This window comes from Microcebus murinus, chromosome 14 (assembly GCF_040939455.1).
Source record: "Microcebus murinus isolate Inina chromosome 14, M.murinus_Inina_mat1.0, whole genome shotgun sequence".
Lineage (NCBI taxonomy): Eukaryota > Metazoa > Chordata > Mammalia > Primates > Cheirogaleidae > Microcebus > Microcebus murinus.
The window spans coordinates 30,513,699-30,536,783 of record NC_134117.1 but is presented as its reverse complement, the minus strand read 5'-3'; the positions used below and the strand labels follow the sequence as shown (position 1 = coordinate 30,536,783).

Genomic DNA, 23,085 nt, shown 5'->3' with positions numbered 1-23,085 from the left:
TCTGTAGATCACTTGGGTAATATAGACATTTTAACAATGTTGATTCTGCCAATCCATGAGCATGGTATGATTTTCTATCTGTTTATGCCCTCTTCTATTTACTTCCTCAGTGTTTCATAGTTCTCCCTGTAGAGGTCTTTTACCTCCTTAGTTAAATATATTCCTAGGTACTTTATTTTCTTTGTTGCTATTGTGAAGGGAATTGAGTCTTTGATTTGGTTATCAGTTTGGCTGTTATTGGCATATATGAATGCCTCTGATTTGCGTGTATTGATTTTGTATCCTGAGACTTTACTGAATTTATTTATCAATTCAAGAAATCTATTGGTTGAATCCTTAGGGTTTTCAAGGTATAATATCATATCATCAGGAAAGAGTGAGAGTTTGATCTCTTCTGCCCCTATGTGGATGCCCTTACTTTGCTCTTTTGTCTGATTGCTATAGCAAGGATTTTCAGCACTATGTTGAATAGAAGTGGAGATAGTGGGCAACCTTGTCTTGTTCCAGTTCTAAGTGGGAATCCTTTCCATTTTTCCCCATGCAGTATGATGTTGGCTGTGGGTTTGTCACATATGGCTTGCATTATTTTCAGGCAAGCCCAATCTATGCCTAGTTTGTTAAGCATTCTTTTCATAAAGGGTGTTGAATTTTGTCAAATGCTTTTTCTTCATCTATTGAGAGGATCATATGGTCTTTGTTTTAGCTTCTGTTTAGGTGATTATAGATTTGCATATATTGAACCATCCCTGCAGCTCTGAGATGAAGCCCAGTTGGTCATGATGGGTTATTGTCTTGATAAGCACCTAGGTTCAGTTAGTTAGGATTGTGTTGAGAATTTCTGCATCTATATTCATAAGGGATATTGGTCTGTAGTTTTCTTTTTTTGTTGTGTTCTTTCCTGATTTTGGTATCAGGGTTATGTTGGCTTCATAAAATGTGTTGGGGTGGATTACATCCTTCTCAATGTTGTGGAATAATTGCTTCAGGGTAGGCCCCAGTTCTTCTTTGTAGGTGTGGTAAAATTCGGGTGTGAAACCATTTGGTGTGGGACTTTTCTTTTAGGAAGGTTTTTCATCACTCTTTCAATTACAGTACTTGATATTAGTCTGTTCAGGAATTCTATTTCTTCCTGGTTGAGCCTAGGGAAGCTGTGTGTTTCTAAGAATTTGTCTATTTCCTCCACATTTTCCAGTTTGTGTACATAAAGATTTTTGTAGTATTCATAAATTATGTCTTGTATCTCTGTGGCATCTGTTGTGATTTCTCCTTTATTTTCCTGATGGAGCTTATTAGAGATTTTTCTTTTCTGCTTTTTGATAGTCTAGCCAAAGGTGCATCAATATTGTTTATTTTGTCAAAAAACCAAATTTTTGTTGTATTAATCTTCTGTATAGTTTTCCTGTTGTCAATTTCATTTAGTGCTGATTTGATCTTATTGATCTCACTTCTTCTGCTAGGTTTAGAGTTGGTGTGTTCTTCTTTTTCCAGGTCTCTGAGTTGATTCATTAGGTTGTCTATTTGAGATCTTTTAGACTTTTGGATATAGGCATTTATGAATATAAACTTTCCGTTCAAGACTGCTTTAGCTGTGTCCCACAGATTTTGATAACATGTGTCTCCTTTGTCATTTGATTCAAAGAATTTTTTGATTTCCTAGTTTATAAAGTTGTTGTTCAGCATAAGGTTGTTTAGGTTCCACAACTTTGTGTATAAGAGTTTTTATTAGAGTTGATTTCTACTTTTATTCCATGGTGATCTGAGAAGATACATGGTATAATTTTATTTTTAAAAGTTTTTTTGAGACATGCTTTATGTCCTATAATATGATCAATCTTACAGAATATCCCATGAACTGATGAGAAGAATGTATATTCAGTGGTTTTGGGGTAGAATGTTCTGTAAATATCAGTTAGGCCCATTTGTTCTAGAGTCCTGTTTACATCCATTATTTCTTTGGTAATTTTATGTTTGGAGAATATGTCCTGTTCTGTAAGTGGAGTGTTGAAATCTCTGACTATTATGGTGTTGTTGTTTATCAATTTGATTAGATCAAATAGTTTGCTTTATGAATCTGAGTATACCTAAGTTGGGTGCATACGCATTTAGAATCGTTATGTCTTCTTGATGTACTCTTCACAATTAATAGTGACCCTTTTTGTCTTTCATTACTTTTTTTGATTTAAAAGCTAAATTATGTGAAATCACAACCACCAAGCCAGCTGTCTTTTGGCTTCTGTTTGCTTGAAATATTGTTTTCCACCCCTTTACCTTTAGTCTAAATGCATCCTTGCAGGTTAGACGTATTTACTGAATACAGCAAATAGTTGGCCTCTATTTTTTTATTCATTCAGCCAACCTATGGCTTTTGAGTGGGGCATTCAAACCATTCACATTTATTGAGAGAATTAAGGTGGGGCAGATTTCTGTTCATTCTGTTGGGTTTAGCTTTTTTGCTTTGTTTTGTCTCTTGAGCCATTGTGGTATCTGGCCTTTGATCTTTAGCTTTTGAGTGGCTTTACATTCATGAGTGTTTATTGTGCTTATCCATGTGTAACTCTGTTTTGGGTACTTCTTGGAGGGCTGGTCTTGTCTTGGTGAATTCCCTCAGTCTTTGCTTATCTGAAAATGTCTTTATTTCTCCTTCATACAGAAAACTTAGTTTTGCAGGGATGAGATTCTAGGCTGGGCATTATTCTGTTTTAAGAGTGACAATAGGGCCCCAGTGTCTTCTTGCTTGTAAGGTTTCAGTTCAGAAGTCTAACATTATTCAGATGAACTTTCCTTTGTATGTTACTTGTTTCTTTAGCCTTGCAGCTTGTATAAGGGGCTCTTTAGTGGATATTTTGGTCAGTCTGATGACTGCATGTCATGGTGTCTTCCTGTTTGCATTGAATATGCCAGGGGGCCTTAGGGTTTCTTGTACCTGGATGTCTAGATTTTTAGCAAGGCCTGGGAAATTTTCCTCTATTATATCTTCAAATAGCTTATCCAAACTTTGGTGTTTTCTTCTTCCACTTCAGGGATGTCTGTAACTCTCACATTAGGTTTCTTCACATAATCCCACATTTCTTGTAGTCTTTGCTCTTTTCTCTTATTACTCTGCTCTATCTCTATGACTGACTTATTTAATTGAAAGGTGTTATCTTTAATATCTAAGATTCATTCTTCTGTTTGATCTACCCTGTTCTTGAGGCTTTACACTGTGTTTTGTAGTTCCCTGAATAGATTCTTTATTTCCAGGCATTTGGTTTGATTTTTCTTTAATATTTCAATTTATTTAGTGAATTTTTCTTCCAGGTCCTGGATTTGTTTTGTGTGTTTTCTTTGTGTTGGTTATCCATTTTTTCTTACACGTCATTGAGTTTTCTTAGAATCCATGTTCAAACTTCTTCTTTTATCATTTCAGTATTCTGACTTTGGTTAATTTGCATTTCTAGAGAGCTGTTGTTCCTCTTTGGGGGTGTGTTTTCCATTTGATTCTTCATACTTCCAGAGTTCTTTTGCTGATTCCTTCCCATGTGGATCAGTTGTTGCTTCTTACCTTTAGTTTTTCGTTTGGATAATGACATGCCCTGTTTATTCTCTGAGCCAGTAGGTGGTGTTTGTGGGTAAGATTCGACCACGACCTGTATGATGTGTCAGTAGATGCAGTAAAATGGTGTGAAGAATGACCTCCCTGTCAGTAGGTGGCGCTTACTGTGAGGAGCAGGCTACAGTTTTGTTTTGGGGTCCTATAATAAGCTCTTGTTCCTCTGGAGAGGCATTCTTTTGCCTCAGGTGGTGGGTGGGGCCCTGGGACTTCCAGGTGTGTACTTTTTCTCTATCTCAGTGGGGACAGGTCGAGGAGTGAGTCGGAGTGGAGCTGGGTTGGGTAAGCCTGCCCTTAAGCACCACTAATTCTGATAGCAGGGACCAAAGGTCTGTTCTCTGCTTCTGGGCAAAGCTGCCAGGGAGGGGTTGAGATGGCCCCTCTCAAATGAAAAGCATGTGTGGGGGTGGGGCTGTTCAAGAGCTGCAGTCTTGAGCAGGGCTTGCTCCTTTCCACTTCCCTCTATTCTGCAGTTTCTCCTGGCCCTCTCTCAGGAGGCAGGACCTCAAGCCAGTGGATCTCCCTTGGTTGTGATGTGGGTCAGGTGGTTCCTTGCCCAGATTTCCAGCCTAGGTTGGGCACAAAGCCTTCCTATGGGAAAAGGGGTGTCCCTCAAGCACACTGATATGCTCCTGAAAGGATACACATCTTAGTAGGCTTGTTCATAAATATCTCCTCTGTGACCTGGGCCAATGTGATTGAGACCTGGGGTGTACATAATCTGGTCTAGAGGCCTGATCCCTGGGCCCCAGAGTTCAATCCCTGACCCCATCAGGGAGAAGAGTGCCAGTCCTAAGTCACCCATGGGGTGCCCAAGCTAGGTTGATGTCTCCCAGTGTTAATAAATGCCCTGTTCTGCTGGAGTCACCAGGCCAGAAGCACCTGGGTGGGCTGGTGGGTAGGGAGCTCACAATCTGAGTACCTCCCTGTCTTTAGGGCCCCAAAAGGAAAGATCCTGTTCCCTAGAGATGTCTCCATGTGATGACTAAATTGTCTCTTGAGCACCCACGGGTAGAGAAGGGGAAGGAGAGAATCAAGAAATATGGTGCCTGAGGATCGGCTCAGGTCTGTGCACTGGGAGGTACCCCAAGGGAGCTGGAAGCCTGGTGCCCCATCTGCAAGAGGCTCACTGCTCATTGCCAGCAGCTCTTTCTGGGATGGTGTTAGCAGGTCTCTCAAACTGCCCAAAAACCCACCAGCAGTCCGAGATGCAAGGAAGGGGAAAGTTAACTGTGCCACCTACCCTTGTCACTGGTCTCCAACCCTCTTGGAGGCCTTTGTCCTTCCAGTTCTCCTCTGCAACTTCTTCCCATGGAGTCTCCTATAGTCTCAGGTACCCTTCCTTCCAACCCACATCCAATCTATGTTTGTCTGCTTATTTATCTTTGATGTTCTTCTAAAATCTGTCTTTTTTGCCACTTTTGCCACTAAAATCTTTTTTGCCAAAAACCACTATGGCTAGTGGTTTTTCTCATCTACAATCTTGTATCTGTCCCCTATTTCTTGTTAAACATTACCATATTAAATTATGTATTTTGAGTAAACATGCTATAGTATAATTCTGCAAAGTAAAAATATACCCATTTATAAAATGATTTATTTAGCTAGACTTTGACTACTATCATTTGACTCTTTACCCTGACTTTCTTAAGTGTAATTCGGCTCTGTTTAGAGGTAAACTTATTTTTTCCCCATATTTAATTTGATTTTGGATTAGAAATTTGTGGTAATTATTTTCCTGCCACTGCCAATTCTACTAACTTATGAATTTCTTGTCATGATGAATCTGATTATTAGCTTGGATTATAAATTACTTTTAAAAATACTCTCTTCCAACTATAGCAAATTAAAAAAATGAAAATTATTATACACACACAAACAAAATCCTGAAGGCTTCTCAAATTACCTTCTACCTGCTAGACTAAATAAAACTTTTCCTAAAGCTTAGAGCCCTATAATATGTAAAGGAGCCTGGCATAGCTAACTCAAGAAGTTTCCTGTTGTTCAGTGTCCTACCATTTATTCAGAACAGTTTTGATTCAAATAACCCTTATTTTGCATCTATAGATGTAAATTTAAGAGCTACTTACATATAAAGTGTATTGGTCATTTGATTATAAGAATTTCATTTTGGAGATCTCTCAGGAAAAAAAGAAAACCTTTCCTATAATTTAATTTCCTTACCTGTAAAACGACAGACTTGACCTAACTGATTATCAAATTTTAAAATTTCTTAAGCATATGTTATTTGTAACTTAAGACACCTGATATGTAATATAAAAAATTTCTTAAAACATACTGTATACTATTGATGGCTATATGGAACATCTCAGAATCTAAAAAATAGCAACTTTCCTCACAACTTAAGTTTTCAGGATGATTGGAGTTGATAGTTATTTCTTAAAGAAGAAACATTTTTTAAAAATTTGAAATAAGAAAAATATCTGCATTTATAAATTTATCTTTTGTTGTTTTCCTTACCAAGGATTTATATTTCAAATAAAAAATTCTCATTTTATTACTTTTGTGACAAAAACATTCATCTTACACTTACTGATTGTTTTTATTAGTTTTTCTTCTCATGTGACATTGATGCATTCTGCTTTTTACACTGTTTCTCAAAATACATGAATTCATCCTCAATTTCTCTCTCGTTGGTACCTCTCCATTGGTTCAATACATGATTCTTTCAGCTAATATTATATATAAAAAGTTTCCAGTTCCCCACCTATTCTCTCCCTTTCTATCTCAGTGCTTTATTGTCAACAAGTTTTGCAGATAGATGTGATTCTGCACTGAAGACTTGAATTATTAGGTTTTGGAATAATGTCTTTTCCTTCTTTCGAAAATGACAGACACCTTGATTTAAAAGGGTATAAACAAAGGCAGTAGATGAGAGTTGAGTATTTGCAAAACCATTATTTAACCATCTAGGTTATAATGGCAAACTTAGGTTTAAAGTCAAAGTGATACGCTTGAAGCTCTTACTTGAGGGGGGAGGGGAGCATGGGCAATATAAGTAACCTTAACACTTGTACCCCCATAATACACTAAAATAAAAAAAAGGTTTAAAAAATAAAGTCAAAGTGATATGTTGATTTAATGCATGCTGAATTCTTTTTCACTGTTAAGGGAATTTGTATTTCAGATATTCCTTAAAAATTTTAAATTACCTTTACCTATTAACAAAGACCAATTGTTTCATAGTTATGTTTTAATGTATTTTAAAATTGTTTCCAATTTTTTAGCCTCACCCTGTGATCCCACTTTTATCCTGAGCTGTGCTCCTTGCAACGTGATTTGCTCCATTATTTTCCAGAATCGTTCTGATTATAAAGATGAGCATTTTCTTAAGTTGATGGAAAAAGTACATTTGAATACCAAGATAATCAGCTCCCCATGGATACAGGTGAGACCATGATCCTTTTCTCCTAAAAAACCAGTTACTCTCTTTTCTCTGAGGACCAAGCTGTGAAGTGCATGTTTCAATACCACTATTTTGCCAAGAAAGTCACGGAAAACACCTGAGAAAGATGGCTGAGCTCTTTATATTACACACAAGAGATTAATGGCTAGTAATAGGGCAGGATTTCAAGCCCATTAACTTCCTATAAAGTGAGTTTTCTATTAAACCCAAGGTCCTTTTTTTATAAAGTACTTTGTTAACTGTTCAAAGTATGCCTACTTCACTCAATGAACATCCAAGCCCTTTCTGAATGCTTGTTACCCACAATGCTTGTCTACCAGTTAATACTTCTAGATTTTTTTGTCATATTACCTGTCAGAAATAGGCTAATTAGTGAGATAAAATCTTCTCAAGGAAAGAGAATCTGTAGGACCATAGAAATACTCTGCCAAAAACTTCTAGGAAATAATACTGCATAGGGTAGTGATGTTTGGTGCCTCAGGTGCCTAGCCAACAAGGTATCTAGGTTAGAAGTGACAAAATGGTTAGTGTTATGGTGTATGAACCAGAGATAACCTTTACAATTTTACCATGTGCTGAATTGGCATATCCCACACTCTGTCTAAATAATAATTGTGTGATCTTAGAGAACTCATGTAACTGCTCTGGTGCACAGTTGGTTTCAAGGTATATTTGAGCCCCCACTGCTTCTAAAAATAAAGATTCCCTTCTGAGGCTATTTGATAGAAACAAATAAAGCAGGGACTAGTTTTTGTGCTCTCAACCAAATTGCCCAAACTCACTTAAAATGTGTTGTCCTCTACAACATGTGAATTATAATAATTCATTCCATCTTATGTTTCAAGGTTGTGGGGTATAATTGGTATAAAAATGAAACAACAAAAAGATGCCGTTACATTATAAAAAGTATGTATAAGTCTAGGAAATAATTATCATATTTGATTCCCTGGTGAGTATTTTCTCCCTTGAATCATTCCCTAACATTGAGAATTACTATACATGCACAATAAAAATTTCTCCCTCAAGATGGACACCATATGTTCATTTTAATAACTATAATTTCTAACCAGGGCTTCAATTATGGCATATGTGTTCAATTAGTTTTTGTTTTTTGAGACAGAGTCTCGCTTTGATGCCCAGACTAGAGTGAGTGTCGTGGCATCAGCCAAGCTCACAGCAACCTCAAACTCCTGGGCTCAAGCAATCCTGCTGCCTCAGCCTCCCGAGTAGATGGGACTACAGGCATGCACCACCAAGCCCGGCTAATTTTTTTTATATATATTAGTTGGCCAATTAATTTCTTTCTATTTATAATAGAGACGGGGTCTCGCTCTTGCTCAGGCTGGTTTCGAACTCATGACCTCGAGCAATCCACCCGCCTCAGCCTCCCAGAGAGCTAGGATTACAGGCGTGATCTACTGCGCCCGGCCAATTAGTATTTTTTATTCAATAAATTATTGATTGTCTTTTAGATCTACAATAATTTCCCTGCTCTCATCGATTATTTCCCAGCGACCCTTAAAGAAATATTTGACAATGCTGCTTTTGTAAAAAGTTATATTTTGGAGAAAGTAAAAGAACACCAAGAATCATTGGATGTTAACAACCCTCGAGACTTTATTGATTGTTTCCTGATCAAAATGGAGCAGGTAAGATGTTAAGAACATATGGACTCCACTCTGCAGACACGTCTCCTCAAGGTTGGTAAAGAGAAATTGGCATCACAAGCCATGGTCTCTCGGGTGGAGGAGAGCATGTGTTCCACTTCCCTCTGTCTCCAAAAGCTATGTGGCTCAAGGTACTTTCCCATTCTCTAGGGGCAGCCCACCCTACGAGTCAGAATTCTGGGAATTCTGTAGCTCTCCTGTACTTCCCATGACCTTTGTGGTTATCACAGTCCACGTGCGTGCCTGGGAATATTTGCGTGGGATCCAGTGACAAGGAGATACCCTGGACAGGATAGAGGCACACAATGGATGCACCAGCAGTATGGAGCCTGCCATCTGGGCTCGAGACTATGGTGGGGGAAGCAGCCCCATGTGGGCTGGCAGCTGGGTAGTCTGTACTTAAGGAATTCTCAATTTGCCAATGGCAGCATTTCCTGGGCTCATCAGGGTAGGGGGGCTTGCTGACAGTTGGGAAGCCAACAGCCTGCTACAAATATGAGCAGAGGAAAGTTATAAACTCCCACCTACACTTTATGTGGGACTACCGATTCCTTGGGGCCAAAATCTTGCTCCTTTTTGTTCTGCTCTGCAACTTCTTCCTATTGAATATTCAGTACATTCTGGCTCTCTTTCCTCATTCTACCTGGGCTATGCTTTTTCACCTGAAAGTTTTTCTTTGTTGTGAGATAATCTGAGGATTGATGTCTTTAGTCAGCCAATTTCTCTCACTCCTCCAATATATTTCTCATCTGAAGAAAAAAATTCAAACTTTAACTCAAGTTTTTGAAATAACCCAGATAGACAAAAATAAAGGCAGATGACCAAAAAAGAATGAATGAAAATTATGTTACATATAGGATATCGTAAAGCAATTGCATATTTGAGTATTGGGTGTTCTAGAAGAGAGCCCAAGCCTATTAAATTAAATAATAGATGAAAACTTTCATCTACCAATTAGATGTACACATCCAGTTACAGGAAGCTCAGAGATCTCCAAGTACATACAACCCCAAAACATCTCCATGGTACATGATAGTCAAACTGTCAAAAGTTAAAAACAATAAGAAAATTCACCCCTGTAGGGTACCACTTTGACTTAAGCGTGGGGTATATGAGTGCTCTTGGTAGTCAAGGCACCATTTCCTGGATGCAGGTTGCTTTTTCAATTTAGGCATCAGGGCAGTGTGACTTTTCTGAGAAGGAAAGGTATTGTTTTCCTGGAAGGCAGGGTACTGCCTTAGTTCAGGCACAGAGGGGTATGACTGCTCTGGGTAGCCAAGGCACCATTTCCCTAGGTGCCTGGCATTCCCTCTGCTCTGGCACAGGGTGATGGGATGCAGCAGCAGCTTGGAAGGTTATATGAAATGGCACCACCATTGCACTGTTTCCTTGACTGCCAGGGGACCTCAAACTTTTTAAACAGGGGGCCAGTTCACTGTCCCTCAGACCATTGGAGAGTGTGCACTGTGGGCCTGGGACAAGTAAGCTGCTACGCAGGACAGGCAGTGGCGGCAAAAACACCCGGAGGGTGTGATAAATTTCCTCAGTGGGTGACATGTGGCCTGCAGGCTGTAGTTTGAGGATATACCTTCAGTTAAAGTCCTGTAGGGCAGGGCACAGCATCAACTGGTAGGAGTTTTTGGAGCAGTTTCACAAAGGTTCCAAAGTGTTTACCTGGTGGGAGTACACAGTTTCTTCTCCTGTCTGGAGGTTGGAGAGAGGTAGGTGGAGATACTCACCTCTGCTTGGCCCTCAAGGAAGGGTGTAACAGCTGTTTGAGTTTTGCTTGGGGTTGTCAGGCCACCATATGAGGGTGGTTTGACAGTGGCTTAGCCTTAGGGATGAAGGGGATCCATGGCTGCGTATCCCTGGAGCAAGATCCCCTACAGCTTTTGTTCCAGTTCCAAGATAGTGTAACACAATAGACATGCAGAACACAGAGAGTAGGGCAGTTTCAGCTCCTTCTCTGTGGTTAGCACAGCTATGTGGACTCCAGGGAACTCCCTCAGTTGAGTTTCATGCCTGTGAAGACTGTAGGAGTCCCCAGTGTTGAGGCCTGTAAGTGTTCAAAATGTTGATTGGGGATTGCTGGGATACTCTTGCTTACCTTTTTATTGTAGGGATATAAGTTCCTCCTGATTTCCAGCTGATCCCACTTGAGGAATGTGGTTGTGGAGGCCTAGTGTTTCTTTCTATCCTCTATATGTTTATACTGAGTTTCAGTGTTTCTGTTATTCCTTTGATGTGCTCTTGCTGTCTCTTTTAGTTATTTTCATTAAAATGTAGTTGTATCCTCATTGTTTTGGCTATCTTTGAGAACAGGATGAATGCTAGGGGTATCTAATTAGCCATTTGGGTGACATTACTCTCTGTCTTTATTCATTTATTTATTTATTCATTTTTTCCAGCATATTGTGGGGGTACAAATGTTAAGGTTACATATATTGTCCTTGTCTCCTCCATCCACCCCAAGTCAGAGCTTCAAGCATGTCCATCCCTCAGATGGTGCGCATCACACCCATTAGGTGTGTATATACCCAAACCCTCCTTCCCTCTCCTACCTGCCCTACACCTGATGAATGTTATTACTATATTTTCACTTAAGTGCTGATCAATTAAAAACAATTTGATTGTGAGTACATGTGGTGTTTGTTTTTCCGTTCTTGGGATACTTTACTTAGTAGAATGTGTTCCAGCTCTATCCAGGATAATATAAGAGGTACTATATCACCATTTTTTTGTGGCTGAATAAAACTCCATGGTATGCATATACCACATTTTATGAGTCCACTCATGTATTGATGAACAGTTGGGTTGTTTCCACATCTTTGCAATTGTGTGTGCTGCTATAAATATTCAAGTGCAGATGTCTTTTTTAAGAATATCTTTTATTCTTTTTGGTAGATGCTCAGTAATGGAATTGCTGGGTCCAATGGTGGTTCTACTAGTATGTCTTTGAGCTATCTCCATATTGTTTTTACCAGTAGTTGTACTAGTATGCAGTGCCACCAACAGTGTATGAGTGTTCCTCTCTCTCCACAACCATGTCTACATTTATTGTGCTAGGACCCTTTGAGGAGGCCATTCTCACTAGAGATAAGTGATATCTCATTCTGGTTTTAATTTGCATTTCTCTGATGATTAGAGATGTTGAGCATTTTTTTCATGTTTGTTAGCCATTATTCTATCTTCTCTTGAATAGTTTCTGTTCATGACCTTAAGCAACTTTTCGATACGGTTGTTTGATTTTTTTCTTGCTGATTTTCCTGAGTTCTATATAGATTCTAGTTTTCAGCCTGTTACTGGATTCTAACATGTAAATATTTTCTCCCATTCTGAAGGTTGTCTGTTTGCTCCTGTGACAGCTTCTTTGGCTGTGCAGAGGCTTTTTAATTTGATCAGGTCCCATTTATTTATTTTTGTTGTTGTTATGATTGCTTTTGGGGTCTTCTTTACAAATTCTTTGCCTAGGCTAATGTCTATAAGAGTTTTTCCAACATTTTCTCCTAGAATCCTTATATTTTCACACCTGAGGTTTAACTCTGTTATTCACCATGAGTTGATTTTTGTGAGAGTGAACAGTATGGATCTTGTTTCAGTCTTCAACATGTGGCTATCCAGTTTTCCTAGCACCATTCATTGAATAAGGATTCTTTTCCTCAGTTTATGTTTTTGTCTGCTTTGTCAAAGAGTAGATGGCTATATGAGGATGGTTTTATATCTAGGTTCTCAGTTCTATTATATTGGTCTGTGTCTCTGTTCTTGTGCCATAACCATGCTGTTTTAGTTACTATAGACTTGTAGTATAGTTAAAAGTCTGGTAAATTGATGCCTCCCAATTTGTTCTTTTTGCTTAAGGTTGCTTTTGCTCTACGGGGTCTTGTCTTGTTCTACAAAAAGTGTAGAATTTTTTCTTCTGTATCTATAAAAAATGATATTGATATTTTAATAGGAATTGCATTGAATCTGTAGATGACTTTGGGTAGTAAGCCATTTTATAATGTTGATTCTGCTGACCAGTCAGCATGATATAGTGTTCCACCATTTTACACCCTCTGCTATTTCCTTCTGTCTTGTTTCATAGTTCTCCCTATAGAGGTCTTTTACCTCCTTAGTTAAACATATCCCTAGATACTTTATTTACTTTGTTACTATTATGAAAGATATTGAGTCTTTGATTTGTTTCTCAGTTTGACTGTTCGTTGCATATAGGAATGCTACTGATTTCTGTAATTGATTTTGTAACCTGAGACTTTGCTGAATTTGTTTATTAATTCCAGTAGTTCCATGGCAGAATATTTGGGGTTTTCTTGATATAAGATCATATTGTCAGCAAAGAGCAATAATTTGAACTCTTTGGCCTCCATTTGGATGCCCTTGATTTGCTTCTCTTGTCTGATTGCTTTGGTTAGGACCTCCAGCACTATGTTGAATAGAAGTAGTGGTAGAGGACAACCTTGTCTGGTTCTGGTTCTAAGTGGGCATACTTTCAATTTTTCCCCATTCAGTATGATGTTGTCTCTGGGTTTGTTGTATATGGCTTGTATAATTTTTAGGTAATTCCTGTGTATGCCTATTTTGTTTAGCATTCTTGCCTTAAAATGGTGTTGAATTTGGTCGAATGCTTTCTGTGTGTCTATTGAAAGGATCATATGGTCTTTGTTTTTGTTTCTATTTATATGGTTATTTACATTTATAGATTTGGCTATGTTGAACTATCCCTGCATCTCTGGGATTAGCCCACTTGGTAGAGATAGATTATTTTTTTGATAAGTACCTGAATTTCATTTGCTAGGATTTTTTGAGAATTTTTGCATCTATATTCATAAGGGATATTAGGCTGTAGTTTCCTTTTTTTTGTTGTGTCCTTTCTTGGTTTTGGTGTGAAACCATCTGGTCCAGGACTTTGTTTTTAGGAATGTTTTTCATTGCTGTTTCAATTTCAGTGCTTGATATTGGTCTGTTCAGGAATTCTATTTCTTCCTGATTGAGCCGGGAGATGCTGTGTGTTTCTAAGAATTTTCCACTTCCTCTACATTTTCTAGTTTATGTGCATAGAGGTTTTTATACTATTCATAGATGACATTTTGTAATTCCGTGACATCAATTGTATTTTCTACTTTTTCATTTGTGATGGACCTTATTAGAATTGTTTCTTTTCTGCATGTCATTAATCTAGCCATAAGCATGTGATTTTGGTTATTTTTTCAAAGAACCAACTTTTTGTTTTCTTAATCTTTCATATAGCTTTAAAAAATCAATTTCATTTAGTTCTGCTGTGATCTTTTTTATTTCTTTCATTCTGCTGATTTTGGAGCATTAGTTAGCTCCTTCTGTTCCAGTTCTCTGAGGTGATTTATTAGATTGTTTATTTGTGTTCTTTTTGTCTTTGGATGTAGGCATTTAGGGATATAAGTTTTCCTCTGATGACTGTTTAGCTGTGTCCCACATATTTTGATAACTTAAGTCTCCCTTGTCATTCTTGTTCCAAGAATTCTTTTATTTTCATCTTGATTTCCTCATTTATGAAATAATCATTCTGCAGAAAGTTGTTTATTTTCCATGACTTTATGTAGATTTACGAATTTCTGTTGGAGTTGATTTCTAATTTTATTCCACTGTGGTCTGAGAAGATACATGGTATAATTTCTATTTTTTAAAATTTTTTGAGATATGCTTTGTGGTCTAGGATATGGTCAATCTTATAGAATGCCCCATGAGCTGATGAGAGGGTTGTATATTCAGTGGTTTTTGGGTAGAATGTTCTGTAAATGTCAGTCAGACCCATTTGTTCTAGAGTTCTGCTTAAGTTCATTGTTTCTTTGTTAATTTCGTGTTTTGAGGATCTGTCCTGTTCTGTCAAGGGGAGTTGAAGTCTCTGGCTATTATGGTGTTGCTTTTTATTATTTTGTTTGGATCAAGTAGGATTTGGTTTAAGAATCTGGGTGCACCTGAGTTGGGTGCATAAATATTTAGAATTGTTATGTCTTCTTGTTAAATTGTACCCTATGCAATTATATAGTGACCATCTTTGTTTTTCATTTACTTTTGTTGATTTGAAGACTAAGTTATCAGAAATCAGAACTGCTATGCCTGCTTTCTTTTGGAGTCCTTATGAGCTTCTTGGTAATGGATGTCTACATTTTTAACAAGGCCTGGGAAATTTTTCTCTATTATATCTTTAAATAGCTTATCCAACTCTTGTGTATTTTCTTCTTCAACCTAAGGGATGCATATGATTCTATTGTTAGGCCTCTTCACATAATCCCACATTTCTTGTAGGCTTTGCTCTTTTCTCTTATTTCTCTGCTCTATCTCTGTGACTGACTTACTTAATTGAAAGATGTTATCTTCCATCTGTGAGATTCTTTCTTCCATTTGAGCTAACCTGTTCTTGAGGCTTTCCACTGTATTTTGTAATTCTTTGAAGAAATTCTTCATTTTTAGGAGTTTGGTTTGATTTTTCTTTAATATTTCTATTTCTTTAGTGAATTTTTCTTCCTGGTCCTGGATTTTTGTTTTGTTTTGTTTTTTCTTTGTGTTGGTTACTTGTTTTTTCTTGCATATAATTGATTTTTCTTACAATCCATGCTTGTAATTCTTCTTTTGCCATTTTAGTGTTCTGAATTTGGTTCATGTTCTTGCTAGAGAGCTAGTATTCCCCTTTGGAACTGTGCTTTGCATTTGAATCTTAATTCTTCCAGAGGTCTTTTGCTGATTTCTTCCCATCTGGATCAGCTGTTGCTTCTTACCTTTAGATTTTCAATTGGATAACGATATGCCCTGTTTAGTCTCTGAGCCAGTTGGTTGTGTGAATGAGAATCGACCACACTCTTTATGATGAGTCTGTAGACATAGTTAAAGTGTGTGCAGAATGGCCTCCCTGTCAATAGGTGGCACTTGCTGGGAGTTACAGGCTGTAGGGTTTTTTTTTTTGGGGGGGGGGCGTCCTGTAACCAGCTCTTGTTCCTCTGGGAGGTACTCTAGTGTCTCAGGTGGTGGGAGGGACCCTGGGACTTCCAGGTGTGTCCTTATTCTCCACCTCAGTGGTGGCAGGTTGGTGAGTGAGTCTGGGTAGAGCTGGGTTTGGTCAGCCTGCCCTCAAGGTTCACAAATGCTGTAGCAGGGGTCAACAGTCTGTTCTATGCTTTTGGGCAAAGCTGCCAGGGAGTGTTTGAAATGGCCCCACTCAGCCAAAAGGTCTCTCTATGATGGTGGGGCTCTCTGAGATCTGCAGTCTCAAGCAGGCCTTGCTCCTTTCCACTCTCCCTTATTGAGAAGTTTCTCCTGGGCATCTGTCAGCAGGTAGGACCTGAAGCTAGAGAATCTCCCCTGGCTGTGATGTGGACCAGGAGGTTCCCTGCCCAGTTTCCCAGCCTAGGCTGAGCACACGGCCTTCCATGGTAGGAGGGTTGCCCCTCAATCAGGGTGATATGCCCATGAAGGCACACACACATGAATAGGTTTGTTGACAAGTATCTCTTCTGTGCCCTGGGGCAATGTATTCGATATCAGGCTGTATTGGATTTGATGTGCAGGCCTGTCCCCTGAGCACTGGAGATCAATCCCTGGCTCTGCCAGGGAGAAGAGTGCTGCTCTCAGGTCACCCACAGGGTGTCCAGGTTGGATCAATGTCTCTCCACCTCAGGATGTGCGCTGTGTTCCTGGATTCACCAGGCAAGGAGCATCTGGGAGAGCTTTTTTTTCTTTCAGAATCCCAGGAATCAGCCTCCATTTTATTGTACAGTATATTCATATAAGTTCCCGCATTTCCAAAGTAACCAGGTCACATTCAGGTTAGCACTGCTGGTAACAAAATAATACAACTACCCTGGCTTCAACTGTAAGGAGCTCACAGTCTGAGTACTCCTTAGTCTTTTGTAGGGCCCCAAAAGGAAACATCCCATTCCCTGCAAATGGTTCTTGGTGGTGACTAAATTATCTCTCTTGGAAACCACGTATAGGAAAGGTGAAGGGGGGAATAAAACAATATGTTGCCTGCCTATCAGCTCTGGTCTGCAGGCCAGGAAGTGCCCTGAAGGAGCTGGGCGTCTAGGACCTGTCCACAGGAGGCTCACAACTCACTGGCAGTGGCTGTCTCTGAGCTGATGTTGACAGGTCTCTCCAACCACTCAGGAGCCCACCAGCAGTCCAAGATACAAGCGAGGGGAAATTTAACTGTTCCACCTACACTTGTCACTGGTGTCCAAGCCTCTTGGGGGCCTTTATCCTTCCAGTTCTCCTCTGAAACTTCTTTGCATGGAGTGTCCTGTATTTTCAGACACCTTCCTTTCAACCCTCGTCTGATCTATATTTGTCTGCCTGTTTATTTTATTTTATTTCATGTTCTTCTAAAATCTTTCTTTCTTGCAGGGATGCTCTGGTTGGCAATTTTTCCCATCCTCCATCTTTGAGAGCACCTTTCAGTTTCAGTTCTTTTAATAATTTCTGGTAGACTACACCATTGAAGTCATCTTGTCTTAGATCTTTCATTTATAGAATTGTTGATTGCTATAATAATTTAATGTCTTTACTTGTAGGTGTGTTCACATTTTCTATTTCACCATAAGGCAGTTATGGTAATTTGTGTATTTCCAAGATGTTTTCCATTTATCTAGATTATATTTGTTGTTGGTATATGATTTTTTATAGTATTCTCTTATAATCTCTTGTATTTATGTAAAACCAAAGGCATTTTTAACCTATGTCATTTCTCATTTTAGTTATTAGTGTCTTCTCCTTCATGTAGATGTTTGTACTTATACATTTTACTTTAAGAACTCCTTTTCTGCATACAATTATTTTGATACATTGTGTTTTCATTTTAATTTACCTTTCAATATTTTCTAGTTTCCCAGTAATTTCTTCTTTAACCTATTGGTTTTTCAAGGGTATGTCTTTTAACATCTAGTTTTCCCTCTTTTATTGATTTCTAAGTTTACTCTATTGTGGTCAGAGAAGATATTTTGTTTGATTTTGATCTTTGTAAATTTATTGAGAATTGTTTATGACCTAGCATATAGTCTATCCCAGAGAAAATTGTATTTGCACTTGCGAAGAATGTGCATTCGGCTGTTGTTAGGTGAAGTGTTCTGTGTATGCCTATTAGGTGTAGTTAATAACCAGTGTTATTCAATTCTTTTATTTCTTTATTGATTTTTTTGTGTGTAGATATTATATGCACTATTCAAAGGTGGGTGTTTAAGTCTCCTATTATTACTGTAAAACTGTATCTTTGTCCCTTCAATTCTGTTAATGTTTGCTTCAAAATGTTTGGGGCTTTCTTGATTAGTATACATATATTTATAATTTGGTGATTTAGTGGTTGTAGATACATAGCTTATCATAATTAAGCTAGAATATACAAAACAATGTTGACAGATATTAAAGAAAACTTGAACAAATGTTAAGATCTTCCATGTCATAGAGGAATATACTAATATTGTTTTGAAGACATTTCTGGAATAATGTCACAAAGATAGCAAATCAGAAAATTCAGGAATTAGCTCCTCCACCAAAACTAAAGCACCTACTCACCTAGAGTACACTGTCTCAAGAAACTGTATTGGGTCCCTGGAGTCTGGTCAAACACTTGCAGCACCTAAGGACAACCTTCAGAAGGAAGTTCTAGTAAATTTTGTTAGTTTGGCATCTCACGTAGAGGAAAAGTCACTAAAGGAAAGAATGAATACAGCCTTCATCAAGTAACAACAGTAATTATTGGAAGCAGAAAAATTCTACTTCCATAGTTAACACAATACAATATGTTACATGTGATTTGTCTACAAAACATGACACAGCATATGAAGAAACAAGTAATGCAACCCACTAATACCTAAAAAAAGAATCTGACAGAAAATATTCCTGAAAAAGCACAGCATTTGGACTTACAGGATAAGGCCTTTAAATTAAATGTTTTAAACATCCTGAGAGAGCTGGACAAAAACATGTACAAAGAACTAATGAAAAATAAGAGAACAATGCACAAAAATATATGGAATATCAATGATGAGAAATAAAATATTGAAAGGAACTAAATAGAAATTCTAGTGCTAAAATATAATAGTTGAAAGGAAACCAAAAATTCACCAGAGATTTCAACAGCAGACTTGAGCAGGGAGAAGAAAGAAATAGAAAACAACACAAGGTAGGGCAACAGACATTTCCCCGAGTAGTAGTAGGGGGAAGAAGTGTGAAGAAAGTTGAAGAGAGCTAAGGAACCTATGGAATTCTATTACTAGAAAGGTTACCAATATACACATTATGGTCTCCGAAAAAGAGAAGAGAGAGAAAAAGTTCCCATAAATAATGGCTGAAAACTTTCCAAATTTGATGAAAAACCACAAATATACATACCTAGGAAACTCAATAACTTTAAAAAGTGTAAAACCAAAAAGAGTCATACCAATACATATTTTAATGACATTGTCCTGAGCCAAAGACCCAGAGAAAATGTTGAAATCAGCAGGAGAGAAATGACTTATTACATAGAAAGATTCTCAACAAAAGTTACAGCTGATTTTTCTTGAGAATCTATGGAGCAGATAAATCAGTGAAATAATATACTAAAAATTGCTGATAGGAGAGGTTTTCAGAAAAATGGATTATAGGTGACCTTCTGGCTTTCTGCTCCCAGAGAAGGAAGTGAAGAACTCGGTGGCTACACATGAGTGGATTGCTCCCCGTTAAGAACAGCGTTGTGAAGCTGTGGAGAGACAGGGTGGGACACACAATGCAGGGGAAAAAAAGGTGAATGGGAGATATGTGTGAAATAAACAGTAGAGAATAGAGAGTGTGAGGTCCATACCACCCCAGCCAGCAAGTGGAGTAGGATCTGACCCACAAGAGTATGCCTGACTCCTACACTGACTTCCACATCCACTCAGACAGGGACATGTCTGAAGTCAGTGCAAAGTTGTGGCATGAGAAGGCGGGCTCTGTGGAGAGGGTAGAATAAGCAGGAAATATATTGACCTCCCTGGTCTTCTGTGCTAATACTGCACTGGGTAGGGAGGGACTGGGTTTGAGTGATTGCTTCCTGTGGCTGCGTGAGGGAGTTTGGAGACAGGCACCTTGCCTCTGGTGGTCAGTGCTTCCATAAAAAAGGAGGTGAACACTGAAAAGGGGGCTCTGCCCCTGGAAACCATTGATGATTGGGCTGGCTTGGAATAGGTCAGAAAGAGGAAGACTTTCTGAGGGACAGGCATGAGATTGGAGGACTATGATACACAAGAGACATCTGACATCCTGTTGATTCAGCTCACCAATGTGGCCTTTGCCAACTCCTGAGCCATCATCCCTGGTGCCGGCTCTCACAGGTGGGTGGCTGCCATTTTTGGGGTCCACAACCCACATACTGAAGCATATTACAGTTTTGGTCAGCAACCATCCACCAACCTGGGACTTTCCCCCAAAGCGTTGTGGGCTCCATCCTTGGAAGGGCTGAGGACTGAGTATAACTTCTTGCTCTGTGTGGCTGCTGTGAATCTGTGGGACATCCACGATCTATTGATTTGGCTAGCTGGGCCTGTGTTGGTGGGTGAATCTTGAGTGCTTCCCCCCAAAACTAGTTTCCTAGTGGCGGGAGGCTGCCTTTTGTCAGATCCCTGACTCTGGGGCATTTGGTAGTCAGGCAACACCACTCCTCTAGCCCAGTGACTTTCCGGCCGGGCAAGGCAGGCTCCACCTTTAGAAGTGGGGAGAAGTGAGAAAAGCCACTTTCCCTGTGTGACTCATGTGAATCTGCAGCGCCTTTGCGCTGTAGCATAATTGAGAGACCATTGATTGGGCCTGCTGGACCAGTGTACCTCAGCTAATAACTACTTAACTCTAGGGCTTGCTCTCCATGTCTGGCTGCTGCCAACAGTGGGGCTCTAGACAGGAAAGGAAAATCATGGTCAGAGAACTTAGCAATTCCACCAATTGACTCTTCCTATTCGAAGAAGTTTTCCAAGCCTGGTGAAAGAGCCCTGAATAACATATTAGTGGCTCCTCCTAGTGGTAGGTTAAGCAACCATAGAACACACACACACAGGCTTCCAGGCATCAGCTGAGATTTGTCTTGTGTTTACGCCCACTTATGGGTGAATAGGGCCCAAGTAACCCTTATTAGTGGCAAGAGTCTTCCTAAAGTTCAGGGCATTCTATTACACATTGGGTAGTCAAGAGACTAACATAAAAGCAACAGATTACCCCAATAACTGGCTCCTCAATGCAATCTACAACCAATGACAGAGAGGGTAACCCCATACCTTAACACAGTGCCCTCTATCTCAAGCTATTAGAGGGAAGTGGAATCATATACACAAGTGTGATCCAACACCTGGCAGTTAAGCTGGAGGACCAAACTCACTAATCTCCATTAGCAAGAGGTGAAGACAACAGATCAGAGGAAACCCAACTTGCTAAAATACCTCTAAGGCAATACAAGACTAGCACGCCTCTTCCCACCACTCTCAAGAACGTCCCTTGGGGGCTTGAAATTAGGGACACAAACCAGTCTTAGCACTCCCAGTTCTTGACCAAGTAGCCTGATGACAAAGAACCAGTGAAAGAATGCAGGAAACATGAAAGATCAGAGACAAACGCCACCCCCAAAAGAACTCATTAGGTCCTCAAAAAAAGATACTAATTTAAATGCAATCATTGAAATGATGGAGGAAGACTTCTGAATATGGATTGTAAGAAAACTCAAAGGAATCAAAGGGAAAAGAGAAACCCAATACCAAGAAGCCACAAGAACAATATAGAAAATGAATAAAAAATTCTCTAAGGAAATCAAAACATTATAAAAGAACCAAACAGAAATTCTGGAAATGAAAGATGCATTCAAGGAACTTCAAAACACAGTGGAAAGCCTTAAAAATAGAATGGATCACATGCAGAAGAGAATCTCAGAGCTTGAAGATAACGCCTATGTGCTGAACAAATCCGATGAAGAAAAAGAACACAGAAGCAAAAGATAAAAACAAAACATACAAGAATTGTAGGATTACGTAAAGAAAACAAATATAAGGATAATAGGCATCCAGAGAGAGAAGAAGAAAACACACAAGGCCTGGAAAATCCATTTCTTGGAATACTGGAGGAAAATATGCCTAGATGGCCAGAAATCTATATATCTAGATACAAGAAGCACACAGAACTCTTGGAGACTCAACATCAAAAGGCAGTCACCATGTCACAAAATTATTAGAGTGGCCAAAGTAAACCTGAAAGTGGGATTCCTTTAAGCAGTAAGATGAAAACAGCAGATAACCTACAAAGAAAAACATATCAGATGAACTGTAGAGTTCTCAACTGAAAGCCTACAAGTCAGAAGGGACTGGGGACCCATCCTCAATCTTCTAAAACTGAATAATAGCCAACCTAGAATTCCAGAAAAACTAAAATTCAGAAACAAAGACTATCCCAGACAAGCAATCACTGATGGAATTTGCGAAGAACAGACCTGCCCTGCAGGAAGTACTCAGGCCTGCATTGTATACTGAAAGCATAATGGACACTCACCAAAGTAAAATCACTTAGGACTTAAAGTCCAGTACTTGGATTCCACAATGACTTGAGAGGTAAAAGAAAACTGTAAGAACTTACCCAACAATATGAACAAAAATATACCCTATATACCAATCCTCTTAGTAAATGTGAATGGCTTGGATTGTCCTCTGAAGAGACATAGACTGGTTGAGTGGATAAAAAATTATAAGGCAAGTACACGTGTTGAGAGGGTCTAGTCCTCTTTAGTTGAGAGGGTCTAGTCCATGTGTTGATTCCATAATATTAGACATGCTACAGGTCACCTAGACACTATAAAATCATTACTACTTTAACGCTAGTCTAGGAACTGATTAGAAAATAATATATTTTGCAATCTGTCCTGATGTTAGTTAACATTTTTAAAAAAGAAAATAACATATTTTGTACATTAAAGATTTCCTGTACTCAGTATTTGAAACTACCTCCTTGTTGTCAATTCTGTGTCACATCATCTCCACAGCCCTGAACCAAACTTACTGTCCCTTCTCATTTGCTTTCTCTTCTAACTTCCAACTCATAAGAACTCTATTCAACTAGTCTCCTGGCCTCATCATGTGCATTACAACTATTCTGTATTTTATGCTGTACAGGCAGTTAATGCCTCAACTGTCTGTCTGCATGATTCCAGTGTCTTTTTGATTTGAATCTATTTATTCCTGTTCATGTTCCTTAGATCAGGTTGTGTTTTGCTTCCCATCTTTATTACAATAGTGCTGGCCTTATCTTGTCATTGTTAACCTACTCTTTTTCCCAATAATTCTTTCTGTGCTTTGCTGTCATATTAGGTTTTATACAATGTCAACTTTGTAATAGGTCTGCAGACAATAATGAGTCCATGCCAATTTCTGACAGAAGAGAATTGGAGA

At 38.8% G+C, this 23,085-nt stretch overlaps 1 protein-coding gene across 1 annotated transcript in view; it reads left to right on the top strand.

Annotated features, from left to right (window-relative positions):
• LOC105875674 (cytochrome P450 2C18-like) overlaps positions 1-23,085 on the top strand; it is a 36,791-nt gene that overhangs the window by 5,537 nt on the left and 8,169 nt on the right. Inside the window, exons 4-5 of the mRNA XM_076009958.1 lie at positions 6,838-6,998; positions 8,489-8,665. Coding sequence (XP_075866073.1) covers positions 6,838-6,998; positions 8,489-8,665 — 338 coding nt within the window. The remainder of the gene's footprint in view (positions 1-6,837; positions 6,999-8,488; positions 8,666-23,085) is intronic.